The sequence below is a fragment of the Tauraco erythrolophus genome, chromosome 6 (genome assembly GCF_009769465.1).
Source record: "Tauraco erythrolophus isolate bTauEry1 chromosome 6, bTauEry1.pri, whole genome shotgun sequence".
Classification (NCBI taxonomy): Eukaryota; Metazoa; Chordata; class Aves; order Musophagiformes; family Musophagidae; genus Tauraco; species Tauraco erythrolophus.
In genome coordinates this window covers 38,624,935-38,651,142 of record NC_141470.1, presented here as the reverse complement: position 1 = coordinate 38,651,142, position 26,208 = coordinate 38,624,935, and the positions used below count along the sequence as shown (strand labels likewise).

At 36.5% G+C, this 26,208-nt stretch overlaps 1 protein-coding gene across 1 annotated transcript in view; it reads left to right on the top strand.

Annotated features, from left to right (window-relative positions):
• Nucleotides 1-20,997, top strand: part of CDIN1 (CDAN1 interacting nuclease 1) — a 126,290-nt gene extending 105,293 nt beyond the window's left edge. The window contains 3 exon segments of the mRNA XM_086613311.1: nucleotides 19,948-19,978; nucleotides 19,980-20,099; nucleotides 20,950-20,997. Of these exon segments, the coding sequence (XP_086469437.1) occupies nucleotides 19,948-19,978; nucleotides 19,980-20,084 (136 nt within the window). The 3' untranslated portion in view covers nucleotides 20,085-20,099; nucleotides 20,950-20,997.
• The last annotated feature ends 5,211 nt before the right edge of the window (nucleotides 20,998-26,208 follow it).

Genomic DNA, 26,208 nt, shown 5'->3' with positions numbered 1-26,208 from the left:
TAAGACAGTAGGCACATGCTTAATTCCAGGTGAACACATTAGATAGTTCTACAACGTGCATGTTCTAAAAGGTGTATGAAGTTTGAGTGTCTCTGTATACTTCAGTATCTGTGGATAACTAACATGATAAGGTTGGAACTTTCAGAAATAACTGAGGTAGAGAGTATTTCATATTTCAACAATTTAGGTTGTCAACTAATCTACCCTGCCAAACCAAGTGAATACGTGTACCGATAATGTGTATGGAGCCTCAAGCTAGACTTCTCTTAGAGTGAAGTTTTACTGACTTTTGTTTAAATGTATATGATTTAGAGATACTGAGCAGTCTTATAATTTCCTCTTTAAGCAAATAAAGTATTAACCTCCAAATTAGCACTTAGGTGCTCAGTCCACTTTCAGTAGAGAAAAAAAAAGTACAGTCTGCAGTACATCATGTCTGTTTTGTCCTGATATATCCAGAGTAAGTGGGCTAAATATGAGCAAATACATTTGTTTTCGCTGGGTACCTTAGAAGTTAAACAGCTAGGAGAAAGCTATTTAAGCTTAAGGATAGAAATGGCACACAAAAAATGTCTCTCTCCATTGATAAAATCAGACATAACAAATTAAGAGTTTTGGCCAGGAGAGTAAGAAAATTCCAACTAGTCTTCCAAACTGATTAGTGAAAGCAAAAAACTATTTGCAATGAACTTCAGTCAGTGTATGAAAAGGGTAGTTGGTTTATTGCCAGCTATAGATGTATTATAAAAATACCAGTTAACAGTGTTTTTCCATGTTTTTTTATGCTTACAAGGTCAGTCACTTAGAAATACGCAGCTTTCTCTTTACTCAGCTCAATGTCTAGCTAAATTTAGTCTGTCCTGTAGTAAAAGTTGTGTACAATATTCATGTCGAGTTTGCACATACAGAATTAACTCCTACACTGAAAGTAAGTTGTACAATCTGCTTGGCTTACAAAACAAATAAAGATAAAAATACCCCAAAACAAATATTTTACATTCCTTTATGCCTTGTATTGAAGTCCTGATGAAAACTAACTCTAAAAAGAAGCATTGCCCTTATAGAATTCAGGTAAATCCAGGAAACTATATTAAAGCAGTCACACTTTGCTCTGAGAAGGGCAAAATTATTCGTATTTATCCTATACTTTCCTGTAATCAGTTTTTTAAATTTATACTTAATATTTATTGCAGGGGTGAGGAGGGAGGAGAGAAACAAACTTTAGTTCTTTTGACGCAGATTGTCCAGAAGGCAAAATGTATGGATTAGAAACCAGGGATGGTGCACAGAGTTGGCTGTAAGTTACTTGTATCTCACTACATTGCCTGTCATGAGGAAAAACGAAATTTAGCTGTGACTAATTTAGCATAGGCATCCCATCATGAGCATACTCTCTCTCACCTATATATACAAATATATTCATATATATTTAAATGTATATGTAACTATGCCCCTTTTTTATGTTACTATAGCTTATTCCCCAGAAATCTTTTCACATATGACTTATAAACAACTTTAAGTTAAAAGACAGGACAGTGAAGTGGAAAATAAATACTGGGTTAAAGTTGTCTGGCTGAAAACATTTCATTGTTACGAAGCTTACCTCTAGTTTTGGGGTGGGTTTTGGTTTTTTTGGTAGTTTTTTGTTTAATTTGTCTGTTTTCCACTTTTTGGGTTTGGGTTGGTTTAATATGTAGATCAGCCTTGCATTTCTGGAGGTCTGAAAGTAGATAGCATTGTTCATGGAAAACAAACTGCTAATAATTTTTTGGTGTCTTTCAACATTTCCCATTGGCTGAGCCATTAAAGCTCAGCCGTTAAAGCAGACCTTGCAGAAGATATATGCATGTCTGAGTATTAGCAAAGATAAGCAAGTACTAAAAATCTAAAAAGCTTCATCAGACTGCAGTGGAGATAAATTCATTTATGCCAAAACATTCCTTTTGGTTATCAGATATCAAAATGACCTATTCTTTGATTTCTTACAGTATTCTCTTTCCTTTATTTAAAAATAATCATTGTCGCTCCGGAAAATTTGTTTAAGAAATTTTTGTTGACTTTTCGGGATGGTTTTGGACAGAGAACAAAGGTTTCATAAGTTTCAACATTTCTGCTACAAAAGTCAAAGTGAAATGCCTTCTTCAGTTCAGCTGAGAATATATCAGTTATTTGGGTGAACTTGAAATGTTTTCTTTCATCTAATTTTTAATAAGGCAACAACTGCAATACTCCAGTATGCAGTATTTAATGTGAATGGCTGTTGGGGCTCTGGAGGATCATATCTCCTCCTACTTTTTTTAGTAGTACATCATTAGAGTTGAGGGAGTCTAACCACATTCCAGCATGTTAAAAGAAAGGAGGGGGTGGGAAATGCCATTTAATGCATTTAAAGCAAACTAAATGAAAACTTATTCTTCAAAAATTCCAAGTCTTTCATTTTGATCAACAATGACTAAATTTTAATGTTGCTAAATCAAAACATAGTTGAGTTCCTTTGTTGTGGTAACCTCTGTATTAAAAATCTTCATTTTTAAGCTGATGTGAAATTGGATGTTAAGGGTTGAGTTTCCAGATTTTGCTGAGCCAAATAGTGGTGCGGCTAAAGCCCTTTCCAGCTCCCATCCATCAGCATTCTGCACTACTTCTCTGGTGTCTGTACAGTTGAGAATAACAACTGTAAGAGTAACTTCCTGGGACCAAGCTGAATTCTGAGAGCATTCCAGTTACAGCAGGATTTATTAGAAGTAGTGCTGTTTACTAGAGATCCACCTGAGATCACCAAGTCACTGATAACAGTAGCTATGAAGAGGCATCTAATGTCCATCCCTGACTTCTTAGTCAGAAAGATCAATAATCCTTAGATGTGATTAGCAACTGGTAATTGTAATTTTTTCTTCTCTGGAAGCAATTTTTCTTGCTTTTATTGAATTTCTGGGAGTGCAGTACAAAGAAGCATTCATTACCTACTGTTAAATCCAGTTCTGACAAGTCATGCATCGCAAATATACTTCATGATCAGCTATTTAGTAATTCTATATCATTTTGTTTGCATCTCATCCTGTTTCTTGTATTGATGTCAAATTGTGATATAAAAGACAAATGGAGTTGCTGATCAATGACTAAAATACATGCTGATATAATCAAAATGGCATAAGAACAGAGGAACCATTAAGTACAGATCATAATGTATGCCAGAAATTAAAATACACGACTGTGAGATGCTTTAGTGTCATGAGAGATTTCAGCACATCTGTTTACCTTCCATTCATGTAACAGAATCGTGAATGAGATGGAACGCTTCAAAACAGGTGAAAATCAGAAGCAGTAAACAAGATTATATATCGAGAAAAGAGTCATTTTTTGTTCATTAATGTTTTTTCTTCATTTTGAGTTATGGCAAAAATTTCTCTGTCATCATGCTGACCATCCTGCTTTTCCATATTGCGTCCTTTGAACTATCAGTTGACTATCTTAATGGCCAGAGCTATTTATGAGAGACATTTTCTTCAGTTGTATTTGGAAGGTTCCTATCATACAGTCCAATGGCTGCAACTCTTGATTGCATGGTCAATATTTCTTTATTTGTGTTTTAGTGAGGTAATCAAACCCATTTTGCCCCCACGTTTTGAACAAAGACACCATATATAAACAGTTTTATGTAATATATGTGTGTGTATGCACAACATCCCTAATGTTAGGCACTATTTTTTTAAGATACTGTCTATTGTAATGGTTTTATGTTAAACCTACAAAGACAGGGAATTCAGAATTATTGGCCTATGCTTATACAGTCAGTGAATTATTATATCTAGGCATAAAGTGGTAAGTAAAGATTTTTAGTCTGATCTCTGAATTTCCTTGTAGCTGTGGGTTTGTCAGACCTTTAACAATACACTAAAGCAGGGGGCTAGGGGGCTGTGGTTTAATATGGACTAATGCACATGGCAGGGCTTTTACATTAGTGCTATTTCTTTCAGTGCATTATAGTGAAATTGTATTTTAAAACCAGGCAAACTATTGATGCTTTTATTGAATGGAATAATTTATTATAGAAATATTTTAGTCTGTTGACATTTCATCATCAAATAACAGTAAACATAATACACATTTCCCATAAGACTGTTCTTGAGAGCCAAATATTTACCCTTCACTTATTCTAAAGGGAGTATTGTAACAATTAGTCTTTGGGCAAGACGAAAAACTCTGTGTTTAAAGATGACCTTTTTAACATAGAGTAATAAGTCAGAAATACCCCAAAACAAGTTTACTCACTACTTCCAATTAATATTTTAAAAACTGGTCTTTAATTTTACAACTCATGGATTGGTTTTAGTCATTGAAAAAGCTAAACTATAAAGCTAAAATATTTATTGTAAATTAAGAGCTTCATATTTAAACTCACCCATCTGATAGTACACTAAAATGTTAATTATTTTCTCTTGTTTTATGGAAAAATCCTAAGAATAGATAATATTTCACTTAGCCTTATATACGAAGTCAGAAAAGGTGGTTGCTTGCTCCTCATATAACTTATCTTAGACCATTATATTTCTGAAATTGGGCGAACATTTAGGTGTCATCATTTAGTATCTGTTTATTTATCATCAGACTTCATTGCAAGTTTCATGCCAAGTGCCAGTTAATGCTGAATGAGGACTGTGGCTTAACTGTCTACTTTTCTAACATAATGCTTTGGGAAATTTTATTTTAATTGTTTTCCAGATGTTTCATACCAAACTTCTGCTTCACATATCTTTTTACATTTTTGTCTTCACAAAGACTAAATCCACTGTGGCAGTATATTCTGTAAACTTTTTTCATCTCTCATGCCTCTTATTTTTTAAGTATCCCAGAAACATGTGTAATTTGAAAAAGATTCTTGCTAGAAGTAGTAAATGGCAATAGATAGAGGTGGTTCTTTCTTTGCAGTTTGAATCTAATTTCTGACACTTTATGGCTCATCCGTACAGTAAATATTTCATTCTGTAAGTGACTGGATAGGGAAGACAAAAGAGTTGAGTGTATGCTTTTTCCTGGAATAGTCATCCTCTTTTTTTACACATTCAGTTGGTAGGTGACTGTAAAGAAAATTACCACTCTGTGTGTCTCTGTAATTCAGTTTTAGACATGCTGAAGCATAAATTCACTAGCTATACAACACAAAGTTAAGAACTGTAATAAAGTGTGTGCATAAAATGGGGTTTTTGCTGTCACATTTGATTCAGTTGCTATTGCTCTGTTCAGTTTTACTGTTAAGTTAAGCTCTATTTGTAAGCAAAAATGTTCAGCCCTATTCAGCCATTTTTACTGCGGGCAAGTTTGTTGGAGGTGGCAGGCATTGCATTATACTCCATGAGTAGGCAGCCCACCTGCCATGCTTCTCTCTGGCAGGAAGTTGTTTTACAGGCAAAAATTCTCTGCTGAGAATTTGCTTGCCATTAGATTTGCTCTGTGCTCTAGGAACTACGGTATCCACCTTGAGTTCAATTCTCTAGATAGGTCAGGGGCAAGGAGACGGTCACCCAGTCCCAGGAACCTTTCATGAGCTATGTAGATTACAACCAGAACCTTAATAGGAATCCAGGAATTAATTATAAAATACAAAAAAAAAAAAAACTTTTTCCTTGAAAACTAGAACAGGGAACTAGTGAGGGAGCTATTACTCAGATTTCTGAGGTTTGGTGGTTGTTTACATTTCTTTCGACATATCTTTGATCATTCACTTTGCTCTAGGCTTGAGGATGAGGCAAAAGTAACCTGGATAACACTGAACCAGAAGAACTTGAGGCTATGTGTATGTTTTGAAAAACAAAAAGAGATTAGGAAAGTTGTATATACTACTTCAGTTAGAAAAGTTTGCTTGTCTTTTATGTATTTGTCTTTCAAGTCTAGAGAACCTTTGCAATCTGAAGATGTTACCTTTGATAAAAATTAGACAGTCCATTTTTATTTATGAAAACTAAATTATTAAGCGTTTGTGGGCATATAAACAATGGTTCAGATACATATTGCTCATTTGAAAAGGAGATTCCTTTTTATCTTACCTTTTTAAAACTCTGTCTTCCTGCATTCTGAGTAACTTTCTGGTATCTAATTTTATAAATATACATCGTCTTATACAGGCATTTGTCTTTGTTCCTCAGGTAGGGAAAAGACATTTGGGTCTGTGTTTAATGTTGTTTGAGATTGTTTGAGAGAGTATTTTATATTACAGTTTCGTGTGCTGCATTTAGAAATGCGTAAGATTTTGCCACTGTGTCAAGTCCCTGGCTATCATAAACACAATGTCTTGTAACTTGTTTTACCAAGTGGGATTTTAAAAACATATAAAGTCTTTTGATCCCACTGCCCTCACTGGAAGTTTTTTCAAGACCCAGAGCATTGGTCTCCCTGCTGTGTTGGTGGAGGACAATTACACATCTTCTCGGCCTTTGCTCTCCTAGACTGGAAAGGCCAAACTCATCTAGTCTTTCCTATGAACAACTGTTCATTTCCCTGGACATTGTAGCAGCCTTGCTCCATATCCGGATATTACATGTCTTTCTTGAGTGACCTGTCTACAGTTTTCAGAGGGCTAAGCAAGACTTTAAGGAAATGCAATATTTCTAGATTTTTATTGAAAATTTCTCTGCCAGCACTTCATGGGATTGTTTTGCCCTTTCCCTAGCTGCATCACTTTGCTTCCATCAGCTGTTATACAGATTGATTCCTTCTTCCTCTGAGAAAGCAAAGGGACATACTATTTCTTTATTACAGGCTGTATATCTATGCATAGGTTCGAAAAGAACTGTAGCAATATTTGGGGCATGTTAGTTAAATTGCAGATTATGTGCAAAAGTCAAAATAGTTGTCTGTGGTAAAAAAGTCCATGACTTGAAAACTGGCTAAAAAATGTTTGTTTTAGTTTCTGGATCTCTACTATTTAAGACAACAAACTTTCTAAGATTGGTCATGGCTGCCAGACAGTGAAATCAACAAGGCAAAAGTTTTCCTTTACTGTCACCACATCTGCTTTTTATTAGATTTGTTTATTATGTATTTACACAGTAGCAATCCAAATATAGTATCTGGTTTGGATTTGTTTTGTTTCCTGAAAAGTGAAATACAGTTTGGGTTCCTCTAAGATAAATATATACAATCTCTCAACTCTGCAGTGTATAAGCAAGGTACTGTGAGAATGTGCAACTGTCCTTAAATGTCCGTGGAAAAAGTTTGCAAATATCTCATGTTTTAGCCATTTTTTTATAGTCATGCAACAGACTTTTGTGCAAAGTAAACCAATGTAAAACCAATCAACTTATTTTAGCCACAGTGATGACACGTAACTACCAATATTACCTCACAGCATGTCACAAGACATCCTTACATTCTACTCACTTGTACTTCATTTATTCCGGAAACTCATCAAGTCACTTCAGTATAAGTATATTAAAAAAATTAAAAATTACTGAGTACCACAAAGCTCTTTAAAGTCAGATTTCCATAAATTTGCACGGTACTAAATATTGTCAGTGTTAAGCAAATGAGAGCAAATAAGTATGTTAACGTGGAAACATTGCTTAAGCAAATAGAAGCTCTTCTATATGGTTCTATACCATTTCTATAATTTTATATGTGATTTGACTTGATTTTTTTTTTTTAATTAAAAATGGTTCGAAAGTGCCTGTAGGTAATCAGGACATTATAAATTAATTTTTAATTCTTATTTTTGCTGGTTCAGCTGGAATTATAGCTCTTAATCTTCTGAATTTACCATTTCTCTGCTGTTGCCATAGTGAAATCAGGTAGAGCAGGCAAAGCTGTACTCTGTCTTCTCTTTGAACTTAACTAAAAATAATGCTTAATCTATTGGAATGGCTTTAGAAATAGCTTTTAAAAATGTTAATGTGGATTTAGCAGTTGTGGAGAGGGAGAGATATTCCGGTCTCTGAGTGGAAGTCCTATTTACCTTCAGCAAAAATAGAATACCTGTAAGAGCAGTGCAAGTTTTCCTTTACTAGTTCATCCTAGTGCTTTAGCCCTAGGGAACCTTAAGGAAAAAAAATGTATATGCCTGCCTGTATACATCTTGCTGTCAGATACTTCTGAGCGGGGAAGGAGTATGGGGCAGCTGGGTTTTTTGACGGAGTGGCTGGTTTTTCTAACCAGGACAGAACATACCGTGCTGTTACAAGTGATAATCAGTTTGTATCTCAGTAGCGTGATGAAATAATTTTGTCAGCAGAGGAATTCCACATAGCAAAGGCTTGGTGCCGAAAAGCTCCAAATCCCATTGCCGATTCATCTCATTCTTCAGGAAGATGGTGCCAGACTTGCCCAGTGTATTTGTATTGATGTGTAGTAATATGTAATATCTAAATAAGCTGTACCAGTCTGTTGTGCCTACCTCTAAGTCAATTCAGTTACTGAAAACTATGTGTAAAAGTTATCTCGAGTGTCAAAATACTAATTTGTAAGAAACATGATGCGTCAAAGGTGCAGTAAGTCAGGGGTTGATATGGAGAGATCCTAGAAGTAGAACGAAATGGTTCAAACTGCCTAAATGTTCGCTGACTGTTTAATTTAATGTGGTGCAGTTGTTGTCTCTTCTCACTTAATTATTGACTCTACTTTTGGTTTTTTTTCTTTTGAGTTTTATTCCTTTTTTTTTTTTCCACCTTCTAGCTAATGATGGTCTAACTTGACCAGACAGGGAGACCTTCCTTTTTTCCAAGAGTGCTATAAACTGAGGGGAATGACAGGAAAATATCTTGTGTCTTTTATTGTCTATATTGGGCTTCCATTACTCAGTTCAAGTTGAAAGTGTTATTCCCGTCTTCAACATATTCAGTGATCTGTGCTCAGGTTGGAGCAGATGGAAACCTTATGTCAGCACCTCTCCATAAGCTGCATTATGGCTCTTCAGGACAAGTGGATTTCTGAGAGAGGTTTTCTTGAGAGGTTCCTGTAAGAGTACAGCAACTATGCAATTCAGGAACCATTTTTAACCTCTGTCTTTCATTACATTTTGAACGTGTGGCATGCCTTGGCATCACAATCAGAAATACAGAGAGAACACCAGAAAATAAGTACTTTAAATAAGAAAAAAAAAAGTCCTTGCAATTTTTGGCTGACAAGGGAAAGACAGCTGTTCACGACAGACACTAATCTTATCACTTAATGTACTTACTCTGAGCTTTTAGGCGATGTAAGAACCAAAAAACAGCAAGGTAGCTGTGCTCAGGTGGAAGTTAGCCAAGTCTCAGAAAAGTTGGTAAAACTGGCTGGTGTTTGGTTGTTTGTGATGTTCCAAGATGCTTACTTGTGCTTGATTTATCTTTCAAAGGAAAAGCTGTATTTCTGTATTTTTCTTGTTGTTGGTTTCTTTTCTATTAGTTTTGCTTTCGTGTTAAAGGGAGCAGGAATTGAACAGGACTAGCAGCTCAATAACTCATATATTTTCTTGTTTTTTTTAAATGAGACTACTAGTGCTATCTTTGATGCCCTTAGAAGACTGCCAACCAACAATATTCCTTTATAAAATACACTGCATATAAAACAAAAAGGATTAAGAGAAACAGTTAAGGTGAAAAGATTATTCAGTACTAGAAGTTTTCAATGCTTAATGGATTTTTTCTTCTTTTTTCTTTTATTAAAATGTTAAAAATATATAACAGTGATGGTTACCAGACATCAAACCAGCAGTAACTGAGAAAATCTTTGTTTCACACATAATGTTAATATTGCAACATTTTAAATGGATTTTATTCGTATCTTACCCACTGATGACATTAGACTCCCATTTTCAATACAGCAGTTTTTACAGTGTCCTCCAATTGAATAGTGCAGGTGCATATATTATACTGACTTTTGGGGAAAAAATACTACAGTCACTCTCATTTTGTTTTAAATTTGTCTAAAAGGATTTTGCTGTATTTAACACAGAGGCCTTGTGGCTATTGGGATAATAACATTCATACCATCTTTGGGAACAGCTAACATACAGAGGCTATGTACAGAGTAAGTGGCTTGACAAAAGATCAATCTAGCAAATGCATGGTGAAGATGAAAAAAAAAAACAACATAGGAATACCAAGTCTAACTTGGCTTCCCCTATTTTCAACATATTCTTATAACTCTATGAGGGAAAATACTCATGCTAATGTGATTTTATCATGTTGCAGACTTCTGGCTCAATTCTCATCGGACATGGATTGTAATATGTCACTGGCTATCTCGACTAATCTGCTGTTGCTTTTAAATCTTCACAAGCAATAGCATTTTCCTCTGATTCTTCCTTCCTTCTAGGCTCACTTACATGGCAATGTACATTTGGATATCTTCCTTTTGAACGGAATTCCATACCTTAACAGTGAGCCCAGAAAGGTTCAATGCATAGTAAGCATAGAAAGTTGAAAAGAAATTGTTTCTAGTGTTGGTATGTACTGAGAAAGAACAAATAACTTGTAAATAAATCTAAATGGCATTGTGAATTTTTCAGAGGGCACGTGCAGTAGAGCACTATGTATGTGTGTAAATAGTGAAGGAGACAAAAGGCAAAAAAGGAAAGTGTATTTCTTCACACATCCCTAGTTATGCACTTGTTTGGTCTAATAATGAGAGTAACAATTTTACAGATTGCCTTGGTGGTCTCCTAAAGTCTCTGGAACAGTCTCCACCTTTCACCATGTGAAGCGTTTTTGTAGTCTTCTGAGAGACTGGAGATTTTGCAGGTGATACAAGTTATGACGTAAGACTTCAGTATCTCAGAATGCACTCCTTTTCTGAATAACAACTAAAAACTAAGTTATGTTCAAATACGAAGTGGGGCAGGGCCAACTCGGATTGTGCAGACACTGGCTATATGTACCAACTGGGAGACAAGCTGAAGAGCCTCAGGGATTAGAAGTAAGTGAATGCCAGACACAATTAAAAGTATGCCAGCTGATTCCAAGGGCAGCAACAATATTCCAGGTCAGAGGAAGTGTTTGCTTTCATTCTGGGTGGGCATCAGGTACCACAGTAATAGGCAGCAGACGTAGTACTTGCTTTTTCATCTGTTCCCTGCTTAACATGGATAGGTGACTTACACTTTGAGAGACAGTAAATTTAAGTACAGCGTCACCCATGAAATATTTCTGCCTGTCATTATGCACAATAGTGTGTTTGGCAGTTAACTGCTAAGCAGCATTGTGTGAAGATACTCAGTGTGATTTACTATCCAGTCTTGGACTAATTCTCTGATCTGGGAAGTTGAAAGCGCAAACGAGCTGTCCTCCATTTGTTAATTCATCTGTTACATTGTTTGTTTTATTGTATATTTGTGTATAAGGATTCGGAGATACAGAATTGTCTAATAATTCATTCAAAATGTCTTGAGATAGCTTTAATGCTGGCTCCAAGATTTATACTCGACAAATGCTAAACACACAGGCACATAGTGCATTTATTTATCAACGTTTTCACTATCAAAATTTGCTGAACAACTTTTCCGATTAGTTTGGTTCTATTTTACAATAATTATTAAACAAAAGTAAATTGCTCTGAGAGCGGTCCTGCCTCCTCTGTTAAATGCACTTTTGGCATATCCTATCACTCTGGCAAGCGCTGTCACCAGATAAACAGCTGCACAGAAAGAAAGGATTGCTGCAAACTTTGAGGCACTCACAGATTATTCAGATATCATCTTGCACTGGCCTTAGGATGGCCTGTTACTTCCAGCTCTAAAAATAAACAACTATTAATCACCTAATGGCAACATGAGTTGACCAGCACTTATGGCTGCCCAGACCTCAATCTAACGGTACTCAAAAGCTTTTCTCATGTTTTCTGTCACTGGGGATAAGAGGTAGTTTGCAGCCAAGCATTCCTTTGGGAGGACTGCTGTGAGTTTAACAAAATGTTTGAAATAACCTCAGTAACTCCTCTCAACACTGATCTACAGCTTCAAACGTGTGGAATCAAACAATAGCGGCCTTGCATCGACAGTCTCTGGAGAGTGAACTAATGGCATAAGGTTTTCTCAGGGAAACTGAGTAACAAGCAAGTACCTCAGGAAGCACCATTCTTTGCCTGAGTTTAATCAGAAAGCGTTGCTTCCAGCGACAGTATGTGGAATATCTGTAATGCAAACAACCACCTTTTCTCCCCACCTTTCCAAAGGATACCCGCTTTCTTGGAGTGTCTTAACTGGTAAATAAGTCAGCACAACTTACATAGAAGTAGCATAGCTTTAGTAAACTAGTTGTCAAATTGCGTGTTGCATGGAAGGGTATTGCTGCTTTGGACATGAATGCACTTGTAGAGGTACAGGAAAAGAGTGTGCTAACCCTGAATTGTAAAAGACGAATGGAACTGCTAGTACAGAATCTTAGACTTTCTCCATCGGAAAGGAATTGCTAAAACTTCTAAAGAAGATGTAGAAAGCTTTCTTACATTGTGCCTTTCAGGTTCAGATTTTTTGGTTGAGCTGCTTTTGCTTAGTTATGCCCATCATCCAGGGTGCCTGAAGTCACTTCGCCCTGTATTGAGATGGTTAAGTGTTGTAAGATCCTTATATTTCAGGGGAACTTGAACCTATCTCCAAATTACCAAGTAAGGTACCTGGAACACTGTCTGTTGTCTCTTTTGGATAGATACTGAAACTAACTTCCCAGGCAGCTAAAATGCATTATTTTCCAAAATACATACCCAAGTGATCTCCACTAAAGCCAGAGATAACTTTGGTCATTATTTCCATGAACCACTACAGCAGTATAAGGATGAACAATTTATTTTCTAAAATGCTGATTTGAGTACCATGTTAATTTTCAGTACATCAGCCCGGTCCTGCAGTGCAGGCATAAGGGGCACCTTATAACTCTCTCTTTACAGCACAAAACTGTAAGTCTGATGTGCAAAGCATCTACCTGGTTTTGAAGATGCTTAGACTGTTTTGCCCTAAGTTACATGCAGCCACTTTGAGAGATGAGCATTTGGAATACTATTAATAAGCAACAAATATATGTTTTACTAGAAGTTAGGATGTGAACCAACAAAACTTGAGAAATTCAAAGTTCACTCAAGGCTCTCTTGTCTTAGTGACAAGCTGCCTTGAGCCAGTATGTGTTTTCTTTCTCACTCACTGCATCAGTCTTCGCTTAGAAAGCCTTGATCCTTGTAAATCAGTGTAACCTTAATGTTAGTTAATCATAGCTTTTAAAAGTTAATTTCCATGAGAACTGTATTTTTAGAAAAACGTAACTTGTCATTGAGGATTATAAAAATCCTTTATTTGCCTGGAGAACAGTACTCAGATCTGAATGAATAAGTGTAAGTGAATAATGTGTTTCGACAGTTTGTTTATTAAAAATGTATTATGCAGCTAAAAGTTATATTGTCTTTATAATATTTAAATGACAGTGACTTGCACAGTTTTTGGTGCATTCTATTAATATGCATTTAAAAATTTTGCTATGCAAAATTCTAAAATATTTTTAAGTCTCTTACGTCCACATAAATATCACTTGATTTGGTTTTATTTCTCCAAATGCCAAAAGCAATTAAATCATATTATAAGCCTGATGACATGTTGCTATTTGATTGATGCCTTAACAGGCTCATTGCAGATATAAAAAGACAGTATATTAAAAAAAAAAAAAAAGCTCATTAACATTTAATCATATCCAAGAGAGGTGTGACTGTAGAGACAGAGACCAGATATTAGTTTCCATCCATTTTTTCACCTGACAATTCCAACTTCCACATCAGCTACATATAACATCAATATCTGGCATTCATAGAAATGCCTACCTTTCTCAGCCCAAAAGAAATTCCCATTTTTGAATCAAAACCTTCTTGGAAATGGGAATCTCATAGAATATTAATAGACTTTAATTTTTTTCCTTGTCATCAGTATAAATAAGACTTCCCCCAACTACTGTGGTAACATCAAAGCTTAAAGCAAATTAGGTTTTACTTGCTTAATTTTGCCTTAAGCAGCATAAACTGGATGCCTGGATCTCTGAGACATAATATGCTTCTAACTTCTGTGTGTGAGGCTTGATATAGTGCTTGCTGTGGACAAGTTTCCTATGATCTTTAAAAGTATGTGATCAGAACTCGTTAAACTTTTTCTTCAGCCACCTTTGCAAGGAAATAATTTTTTGTGCAGTTGCTACTGCAGGAAGACAGTGTTATCGTAAGGAGTTGGGCTGAAAAATGTTATAGCTTTCTGAGTTACAGGTTAAGGATCAGATTTTTAAAGCAAAAACCTGTTCAGTTGCTTCATTTTACTAAGTATTATTTTTTTTTCTTCTTTCGACCAGATTTGGTGAAGTCAAAGAAATAAGGTGCTGGGTAATGCCATGAAGGCACCTTTTATTTAGATCAGTGTGTGTGTGTCCCTGGGTCACAAAAGCTGTGGAGAATTTTAAAAGTGACAGGGATAATAAAACCCCACAGTTATCTTTAAATTGCATTCAGAGTTTTTAAAATGCACTGTCTTCACGCACAAGTACCTTTATTTGATTTTAACACTCTATATAAATGAATAGTAGCAGAAATACCTTGTTGTAAACCATTCTGAACTAGGCCTGTGGTAGCTGTTTAAATGGAAAATTTCTTGCTAATCAAAGTCAGTTTCTGAGCAGTGACTATTAAATGTTTGCCAAGATATATAATGCTGTGTCATCAGCAGTAGTAAACTGGTCTAGACATAAGGAAGCTGCTGACTGATGCCAGTTGACCTTACTTGAAAATGTGGTCTGCAGTTGTTGCCTACTAGCCTAGCTCTGCTAGTATCTAAATTCCCTCCACTGACACAAATGAGACTTATACAAGTACACTAAAATAAGCCTGTGAGTCTTTAAACAGTAAACTTCTTAGTTATTATAGGGGTGTTAATTATTATATCTTCAGAGCTATTAGTACTACAAGTAAAACCAGTTTACTCACAACTCTGATTCTCAAGAACCATGTTAAATTGGCTTAGAATGTAATAATGTATTCATGAATTTTTGTAATTCCCTTTTCTCAGGAAGTAAGTAGTGATGTGCAAGTGATAATTCTTAAATTGATATTTCTTGATATTTAAAAATAAAAACAAGAAAACAAAGGCAGCCTTTTAGATGGCACTTTTGATGATCTGACATTAAGAAGTGAGGGACTAGAATGCGGTCCTTCAAAGACACATTCAGATGTGACCTTCACCAACCAGGTAGACTGTTACGCGTTCGTATAACATGAATAGTCATCTGAATCTGTTTGATAAAATTTACTTAAATACATGCATATTAGAAATAATAATTCATATGCCAGCATTTCATTATGACAGTCTCTTGGAATTAAAATTATTTACGTTATGCTCAGATGCATACAACCCATCTATAACAAATCGACTAAGAATAAAGTGAACATTTATTTAAAAACAGTTGCAAGATGTTTTACATTTCTGCTCAGAATCGAGCAGTGTGTTGAAAATGCATTTTTCATAAAACCACATGCAAGGCTTTTTGATGGTGAAAAAATCCACTCACAACAGCCACATGTCTAGGCAAATCCTTAGAAGCTAGTAGGGACCCCACACAGACCTTCCAGAAGAAAAGACATTACTAGAAAGTAGTTCTCTTGAAGTGAAGTAGAATATGTGTGAGCCTACTAGGCACTTCGATAAATAAATAAAAGTCTTTTTTCTTTTCTAGCACAAAAGTGGTTCAACTGGAGGGCAAGTTAAACCTAGATTCACATTTTACTTGGTTTTTTCTTTCCCTTTTGTTTCTTAAGTGATCCCTTGGCTTATACGAAGATGTGATTATTGTTTTTTAAAGAAAAGAACCATTTGGCTTTGGGTTATCTGAATTTTACTTACCTTCCTGGCTTTTCAGCATATCTCTGTGAAACTCCTTTCCAAGAACAAAGCCCAGTGTCCCAGGATTATTAATGTACAAATCTGTACTCCTTCTGCTATGGGTTTCTTCAAAAATCAGTGTCATTAAACCAGTACAAAAGATCCTCTGAATGCTCTTAACTTAGTGCAAAGCTGACTTATTTAAAGAAGTATGATCAGACACAAGTTTTATCTAAAGCACCTTTGAGCCTGTAATTATATTTAACTAGACTCAAACTGTATTTTACTATCTCCAGTATCTATCTCAAGTCCTTCAGTCGATTCTTTGAAAGACACCGTCTGCCACCCTTAGTACTTGGACTAAATTTAGTCTTCTTCATCAAGCCTGAATTAGGCCTAAACTAATCCATGGGCTTTTGTAATCCTGCGCTCTTGCCATGCCATAGGGTCATAAGCCTGTCTACCTCCTTTTTTGGCACTTCTGGCATTCTGACCCCACACCAAACTGCAGCTAGATTGGCTTTGGCTGCCTTGTAAGTCAAAACTTCTAATGTCAAACTAGACAATGACTAAACCAGGATTTATATAATGATAACTACATATTATTGGTTGATTTTTAAGTAAACTGATGCAACCTGGGTGGACAATTTTCACCTGCTATGTTTATTGTATTCTCAAGGAAGCTTACCTTTATATTTCCTGTTTATTCTATTTTTACTGCATGGAATTAACCAAACCTTAGTTACTTGGTTTTCTTTTTCAGCTTTAAAAAGAAGCTCCACATAAAAGTAAAGTTCTAAAAGTAATAGTTTTACTGGAATAGGTTGAAACTACAGTTTTGTACAACTTTTGGCCACGTTCCTTCGCACTTAAGCTTTTTCAGGGTAAGAAACTAAAGACAGGGCAGGAAAAACACAAGGTAAGCACATTTTTAGGGATTCGACAGTTTTTCGGGCCAAGAACAAAAACCGTAGGTGTCCCTAGTTTGTTACATTTAAGCCTGATTTTCTTTTTAAGCTTAAACTATATCTCCAGTTTGTCTTTCATGGGGAACAGGATAACCGGCCTGTATCACATATCGTATCTATGTAGTTTTAGAAACATTTGGTACAGTAAAAGTTTTTTTCTCCTCTGAGCTACTAAATGAGTCCCCTTTCCATAGCAATAGTAAGTAAGCAGTCTGTCATTTTAATTTATTCTTCCTGTGTAAACCCGGGTTAGTCACTAACTTGTTAAATGTACGATTGAGGCAGAAATAATTTGTAACTTTATTTTGTAATTCACAGCATTGAGGTTTTTTTCTTCATGGGTTATATCTGCACTTTGAAAGGAGTTGAATTAAAAAGGATATTTCTTACTTCGAGGTTATGCTTCCCTACCTCATCCCGTTACACAGAACGGTTAAGTGTCTTTTCAAATTAAGGCAAAACAGTAATTAACCAGTAGCATTGTTTGTGATTTGCCAACTCTGGGCGTTAATGAGAGAGAATTAGCACTTAGCAGCAGGAAGTTCCTGGTAGTCAGTGGCAAATGCTTAATGTGCCAACAAGTGAATTTTGGTCTTAGTACTGCAATTAAGTGTTTTTAAAGCAAAGTATGGTATGGTTTTTATGGATGATACATACGGTTTGTGTGATACAGAGCTGTAATAGAAGGAATGACACAATATAGTGGCAAAAAGTGCAACCTAGGCAGCACAGAGCAAATAGTTTTGCCGTAATAACACAGTCAAAAGCAGAATTGATGGATGTTTTCATGCTAAAGATGTACTTTGCTCCTGCAATTAACGTATGCAGATGTTCTTTATGTAAATGTTATCATCAAATTTGGCATTTCTGAATATAATTTTTTAAGCACAAATCATTCCTGAAAATTGTGCTTGAGCTGTGATGATTTGCTAGAAAGAACTAAAGTAACCTTCTAAGGAGTCTTGAAATATTAATTTATTAAAAATTACAATTTAAAAAAAACTTAACTAATAACTTAAGTGCAGCGTCCAAGTGTTTTGTCGTGAATGGGGATTCAGACTGCACACAGAGCAAAATGAGCCCTTCAAAACTTGGGCTGAGCAGCTGCTCATTAGCATCAAGATTTTACCTGCCACAACGCTCGTAATGAGTAAGTACTTGTGTACATTTCATAGCTTCTGCCTTGCATAAAAAGCAGCCCATCAGAAATGTAAGGTCTGCTCCCTATCTTCTGGGGATTTTACTTTCAAATAACTTTGGTTAGCATGTAAGTACATTGCCACCCGATTATCCCTTTTCTATGTCTGATTAATGTAGGAACAGGTACGTAGTCTGAAATAACAAAGGCAGGCCCGTCCTGCATCAGCAAATCACTGCCTCTCACTGGAGGCGGCTGAGCACCAGCCCTTAGCCTCGCTTGCTGGCTGCTCCTCGGGGCTGCTGGGCAAGCAGGCCTCCGGGGTACAGGGAGGTCCTGCACGTCTTGGCCGCACGTGAACTTGAGCAAAGGAAAATGGAGAGCAGTCCTTAGAGACGGGAGAGGCTGAAGTTGTTGGCCAGCCAGAGAAAACTTAGGAACTATGTGTAGGCAGCATCGTCCTTCGTGTGAGCCACTTTTAGTCTGTGCTTTATTCAGTGCTAAACCTGTTTGAATACATTAGCAAGTATAGCAGGATTTGTCAGAGTTTTAACCTCTATGCTTTCAAATACAGTTGCAAAAGCCACGCTCGACAGTGTTGCCTCAGCTGTGCTCAGGGGTGATTTACTTTGCCACTAAACTTGCGGCCACTTCTGTGTTGAAGGGTAGTAGCCATAAACCAGAGTGGTGACATTGGTGACAATGGTAACGCTATGCAGCAAGTTTTGGGCAAAAGACTACCATATCTAATTGAAACTGCAGGAGGAAGCCACAGGGTTTCTTCTTCCTTTGATGCTGTTCCATTACATGAGCACATCAAATAGAGTTTTCCCTCCGTTGTTGGAAAGAAACCACCCTAATGAAGCTGGTCTGGCACTACCCAGGGTTTTGAGTGCTTGTATTGTCTGCTAAGTGGACATTTAGGTTACCATGCACCCCCTCAACACATCTTTATTATAATTAAACATTAACAAAAATTTGCTACCATATTGTTGAGTCCTGAGCACGGCTCTGCATATAAACTATTACATGACCATTCTATTGAACTTTTTCTTGCACAGACGGTATCTAACAGCTCATCCTGCACTGTGTTTTTGGCAAGTCCACTACAGCATATAATAAATCAAGGGAAGAAAAAGCTTTTTGGCCTAATGTTGTACAGACTGCTGTAATGTTAGGACTACAGAAAGCAGTTCTGTTTTTAGACATCCTTTTACTAACCACAACATTCATAATTTATGATTTCACTGTAAAATTCCTGCAACACTACACCAAAAGTAGTGCTGCCCTTTAATTAAGTGCTCTCAGTAGGAAAAAACGTGAAACTGATGTGCAAAACAATCGCAGTACACAGTGATTGATAGTGATTACTTCTTTATGAACCCAGCATGAAGGTCTGAACTTCCTGATGGGTAAAATAGTCCATGGGGCACTTCCTGAGATTGCCTAGTGGGGATTCAGTCAGAGTTAGCAATATCTGAGGAATTCCTGAGGCACATCTCAGATGTTACAGCAGAAACTTTCTTTCTGAATTGTGTGTTATGTTAATAATACTTGAATAATAGCTCATTGTAGAGATTATATTTTAAGGATTCATTGTTATTGTCATGATATCACAATTTGCATGAACTGAGACTTGCATAAACCCCTTGTATTTTTAGTGCTTGCATGTCCAAATCTGAAAAAACAGAGTGCATGACAAGACAGACTTTTATATGTATCAAGTTACTAAACGTTATTTAATAGTTAAGGCATAGGTCTTTTTTTACTGATACGTGCAGAGTATTCAAAGGTGAAAACAAAACTCTGATGTGGATTGTTCAAGTCTCTAAATAGCATTTTTATTCATGGAATCGGGTATAATGACATATATCCATTCAAACATTGATTAAAATTTGGAAATTCAACGGAGGTCAAATACTCTCTCCAGTTTTGCGGTGAAATTAACAGATTTACTTGTGTTGGAATTGCAGAGGTGAGGCATTAAAGTTCACCCAGCACAATCACATAAGTTCATTTTCCTTTTTGCTTGATAGATTTGGCCCTGGATTAGTCATCTACTGGTACTGGATTTATTGAAGAGCTGGACTGCCATCGCGAACGTGGTATCCTGCTAAAGGACTGCTTTCCTACTGACATTGTGACTCTGCGGCACAGCATGGCTCAACGCTGATGTTGGGAGGAAGAGGTAAATCCAGAAGCAATTTTACTTTCCTGCAGTGTAAACTAATGGCAGCATCTGCCCTGAACTTCAGCTGAACTCCTGCTGCCTGCCCTTATGCTACTGCCTCTTTACACAAACATATCAAGAGTTTCTGTTTTGCTTCAGACCTCTGTTGTGATCAGCCAAAAAAGATGGACACAGCCCCTCCTTATCAGCATTTCTGTCTCTGTCAAACAGCTAGTTTCTAGATACTCATAATCTTCTTCCTTACAGATGGCTTCTTCTAGCATTCTAAACAAAGACAAAATGCAGAGGCTGAAAGGTGCAACTTTCAGTTCTTACCCCTGTTACAGAGTCACCTTAAAAAATAAGCGGCTTTTTTATGGTTTCACTCAGAAGTTTATTCAGTGCTAGTGATCTGACCGAAACACCTACACCGATGTGGAAAATTGGTGAAGACTGTTGTTCTGAGGGTTTAAAACAACGTAATGCATAGCTCATAAAGCCCAAGTGGTAAGACAGGAGCATATAATTTCTGGCTGTTACAGCAAATAGCTGGATTTTGAGACAATAATTGGTGTATGTGTTTCGTCACTATCTGGTTGCTAAAATCAACAGTGGAATACAAGTTAGCAATTAAAAAAGAATTTGCGTGAGGGGATTTTAGGGGCATTGAAATGAAGAGTAAGGATTTATTTTATATATATGTGCCCGTGAAGTCTGGGGTTAGTTTTGGGGATTTTTTTTATAAGTGGTTTAATGACTTCAAAATAAGCTGTGTTTTGTCTTTTCTCTCCACTTCTCTGGGGAATCCATACCTAGGAATTTTTCTCTCAGCTGATTTTAAGGAAGGAATCTGTCTTGACCCCTATAGGTACTGCAACATGAAATTTTCTGGCATACTGAAGTCCAAAAGAGCAACATGCAGGAGCTTTCTGTGTGATTACTTCCGAAGAAGATTACCATCCTGATATTCAAGAAGGGGAGTTTAAAAAAAAAAAAAAGAACCAGTACTTCATACTGGATCAGTTCCATGAGACAAATAAAGCACACAAATGGGCATAAGTTTCCTGCGTACTTAGGTATTCTTGTAAGAGTATGTTTTTCTCTCATTGGAACCACCGAGATCCAAGGTACATTGAGGTGGTGTTAACCCTCCTTAGTAGTTTTGAGGAGTTCAATGTCATTCTATTTCCATCCTCATCGCCCTCTCAGAGGGGCGGTGTTGGGCCTCAGGTTTGTGCTGTCAGTTAGAGGTTTCTTAATGATAGCAGCTTATTGGGCTGGACACTCTTCGATGGTCTTCTTTGCTAACTGGCATTCAGGAAAGGACAAAATATTTTAAAAGGCAATGAGAGTTTTGCATGTATGCTCACCATGTTCAGATTTTTCAGAGGAGTTAAGCAGAGGTAAGGATTCAGTTGTAGAATTAAAGGTATGGTAGCAGTCTCCCTAAAGCACAAGTTGATAAGTCTTCCAGAAGGAAAGAGTCTTTAAAACATTGTGGTGCATATTGATCATCTTTTTTCAGTTGAGGTGATACTTTGTGCGTCTGTATGATTTCAGAAATCATATGCAGACTTTTTACAGTTTTGCCTTGATTAAAAGAAAAGGTATTAATCCTATTCAGTTTTTTTCAGCTGTAGTTTCAGATGCATACGCAGTATTTTTATTTTGGAATTTTTAGTTCCACTTTAACACTATTTGATAAGTTTCAGACAGGAGTTTGTCATTTTGACTAGTCTTTATTTTCAGGAAAAAATATCTTTAGTGCTCTTAGAACTCTGTCCCTTGCTGCAGAGATAAACTAGTACAGCTCCACTACAGTGAGTTATTGTTGCACAGAGATTATTTTCTTGGATTTGAATGTGTTATAGAGGAAAGATTTATTTAAAAAAAAAAATATTCAAACACCTGTAACTCATTTATGTTCAGCTATTTAAGGTATTGTGCTAGCTTATTTTACTTGACCAGCTTTAAGGATCTGCCCATAAAGATACACAGAAGCAATCTGTGAAGTGTACCTGCCTGATGCTACACAGAAGCTGCATTTAGGGTGTTACTGCCCCTGGGACTTTTAAGTGTGGTTTAAGATAGTGGAATGTGTAAAATCAAGAAGAGAATAAAAAAGAAGAATAACTGAACATTATCGTAGCAGAAAATTCAGAAGTAATATGGTTGTCTCAGCAAAATGGGTTTTAAGGGCAAACTGAATTTGTTTTAGCTAGTGCATATGCTTTCTGTTGTATGAAATCATTTAAATCAGCTTTTACATGATGCACTAATGCTGCTTTTCTTTTTGAATAAATTAAATCTGTCTGCACAGATGTTGAAAATTCTGCTCAACCTCTATCAAGCTTTGCTTTATTTGTTTTTACATTAAACAATTTATGTGGGAACACACAGATAAATCAGGTTAGGCTTGTATTGTTTATTTATTCCTCTACCTAATGCTGTGACATAACAGGTTGGAAAGCAGTACAGCTGTCTTTAATCAAAGCTTTGACCTCATCTTTATATATTGCCCCTTTAAGAATCTTTGTATTAGAATGAGGATGAAATAAGCCACAAAAGTGTACATACTGTACTAATTTCATTACATGCAATCAAACAAGCTTTGCCACCACAAAAATTAGACTGTACCACTATTTTAAATTATGAAAGCACAACATCAAAAAATTAGACTACTTTGTTATTCCTACTTGTATCTTGATAAAACCCTCGTTTGTGTATTTTCTCTGTTTATCAGCTGTAAACGTCAACTTTATGTGAAAGAGGAGAGACTGATATTTGTTTGTGGGTTGTTTTTGGTTTTTGTTTCTTAAACAACCACTGTAATCATTGGAACCTTAAAATTAAAGCCAAATCCAGTTTTATGGAGTATTCTGTAGTGTGTGCTAATGAATTATGCCCAAGCCAGAAAACAGAAGTGTGCATAAAACTGAATGATGTTCTCACTGGCATATAGGACTTGCCAAGCATCTGCTCTTGCAAGCACTGTAATAAGGCCTGTTCTGAGCTTTAGGAATTGATGTAATTGTGTCAAACAGGGAAGTAAAACTTCCTTGTACAGGAGAAACAGCACCATGGTGGGTCACACTCTAATATAAAAAGACAGCATTTTTTTTTTCCATTCCTGTGTTCTGGGACTCATGATTAGTATAAGTTAATAATCTTTCCCTAAATCCAGCTCAGAGCAGAATAAAACGCTGAGGAAAAGGACCGAATGTCTTACTGTGCTTACTGCATTACTATTTTATCACATTAATACTACTGATAGTTCATGAATAATTTTCATCCTATTTTGTTATATTCACTCATTCAAAAGTCATTCCTTCCTGACATTTGCTTTTGGATTCTTCTGCCATCTAGACTACTGCAGAAGACTATTCATGGCTCTTTCCATTTGCCTTTAAATCCTCCCCTTTTAGTTTTCCATCTTTTTAACCGTTCTCACTTACTTATTCAGTATCCTCCCATTTGCTCTGGATTCCTCTTTGAAAAGCCTGGTCCTGTGTTTTCTGCTGCTGCTTCTGTTTCCAATACTACATCTGAAGAGAACTGTTTCCAGTTCTGTATGCATTTGGGCTGACACATCATCTCAAGCAATTTTGTTCTTACTCTAATTTAAATAGCAGCTTTGGGTACCAGCAGACTGTCCTCAAATTTCCACCCTGCGTTGTAACAGAGAAACATGGTGATGCTCCTCTTCGTTATTCTCTTGGTTTGAAATACAGGTCCTTTCCGCAGGCTGGGAATGTTGCAGAGCGGAGTTCTAGTGCAAAAAAATCACTCCTGTATCAAGAGTAGAGTTCTACAAAGGACTAAGTTAAGAGTGCACCTGTGCTACTAGAAAATAGGCATAGCCAATATTAGGAATTTAGCTGTTACAGCAGCCTCTTTCATTAAGGGGACTCACTTTCTGTAAGTTCACGCCTAGCTTGCGCAGCACTTCTGCAGGAAGATCTGTTGAAGTCAAGGTTTAGCTTTCCTCCTGTGCCAAAAATCTACTTGGCTCAGAAGGGAAGAGGTGGCTAGATCCCCGTTTTCAAACCACAGTCCTTCTGGCAAAGACTTATACATCCTACAGTTTTTCTTATTTACCAGAGTAGATTATTACTCCTCAGGGTCAACAGAAAGTACGCAGAATTGGACTCAATTCTTTCTTTTACTTCAGCTGAAGTGGTCCCACCATTCAGAGAGCTTCTGAAAGGATCTTCTGCAATTAGATGGTGAATACTGAGCGAGAATAACAGTTGTTAGAAACACGCTTTTGTTATTTGAAGGATAAGATTATGAATATGTTAAGATAAATGCTACTCAAGTCCTAATTGAATATTATGAAATAAAATAGGAGGCTGCCTGCAAAAACAAACAAAAAAATCACTCCTATCATGTTGCTCTGAGTCACGAAGGACCATTTGTTGGGATTTGCAGGTTATTCAGAAATACCGTTTTATTACGTGGACAAAGAAGAAAACCTCAAGGGCTTGCTCTTTACGGTGGTGTGATAGGAACTGAAAGTGTGCCTGTTGAAAAAATGAACTAGCTAACAATGGGAGGTTGGCAGCAACTTCACCATTTATAGAGAAACCGTCTATCTAGTACAATCTGTATAAAATAGACCTCGCTTAGGTTAGGGAAAGGTCACAAGTTACACAAAGTTTGGATAGTCTAAATGTGTTACTCAAACTAACTCTCCTGTGTATAGTAAATATTATTTGAACCTGTATTATTAAGAACATGCCAGGATTCAAAAGATTAAATAAGGAAGATGTAATTATGAGCTAAATAATAAACAGAGCAGTTTTAGTTCCCCTTGTGTTTTTCACTTTCCTGCTATTGTTTCATATATGGCTGTTTATACAAAGCGCGGCTTAGGTCAGCTACTATAAATATGGGTTTCGTACAATAGTAATCTACTAAAATTATTTCAAAGCCGGATCAAAGAGCTTCCAAAAGACTTCTCAAAAACTTTTCCACATAGCAAATTACTTCATTTTGATGCTCTATTTTTATAAGGATTTAGAGTTGCATCTTACAGTATTCAGCTACTTGCATTGATATTATGTTATTGGAACACAAGAGATTTGCATCATTTATTTGCAGCCCTCAAATAAGCTGAAATTATAATATCAAAAAAAACCCTCTTTTTAAATATGTTACCTGATGCACTTTTCAGGCTACATTTTTAAACTGATTTAAGTGAAAAGATTTTTGTTTGTTGTTTTTTGAGGAAAACCCGCAAGATTTCAAGTGAAATTTTATCTTTCTTCCCTTTACAAACATGCAAATCATATTCTCAGTGATAACAATCGTTCACCATAACAACAATAATTCTGCTCAGCAGCTTTTAACTGGCATCGTGTCCCTCTGTCCCTGCTCCTCGCTGCTGGACAGGCTTTCACTAATCTGAACAGCCGCACGTATCTGCGCAGATCCACAGATGTGGCACCGCGATGTCAAACAAAGTGAAACGTCAATGCAAGTGTATGGAGACCAAGTAACAATATTGAAACCGTGTCAGTGCACATCTACAGAGACCATGTTACTCTGTCAGTGTGATTTTAGGAAGATCACTCTGAAATGTTAAAATTAAATGAAACTAAGTCAATTAGGTAATAACAATTGAGGTTCAGGGATTAATTGAGGGCCTAAGGTGAAGCCAAGTGACCATTAACCCCAGCTAGTTATTAATTCTCAGAGAAATACCCTTGGCTAAGGTTATTCTCGTTACTAGAGAGTTCGGAGGTTTTTTTCCCTTACGCTGTGTAGATACTTTCTGCTGTGGCCTCTAACAGTGGTACCACAGAGTGCGGTGTTTAAGGGCAGTGCAAAGCTGATTAGTGCTAAGTTAGATTTCCATAGAAAGTACATTCACCTACTACCAGGCAAATGTTCTTTTGATATAGATACTTAACAGATTTATCTTGATGTCCAGCAGCCTGTCTGTAGACAGACAGGTTTATTGTAATGTGTTTATCTCTGAGAACTTGCTGAATTAAAATAACATGAACATGGAGAAGTATTGATTCACACAGCAACTACTATTTGCATGGCCCAGTATTCACTATTAACATAAAGCAGATGTGTAAAGTGGTCGAACAATAACAATATTAATAATTATTTTGGA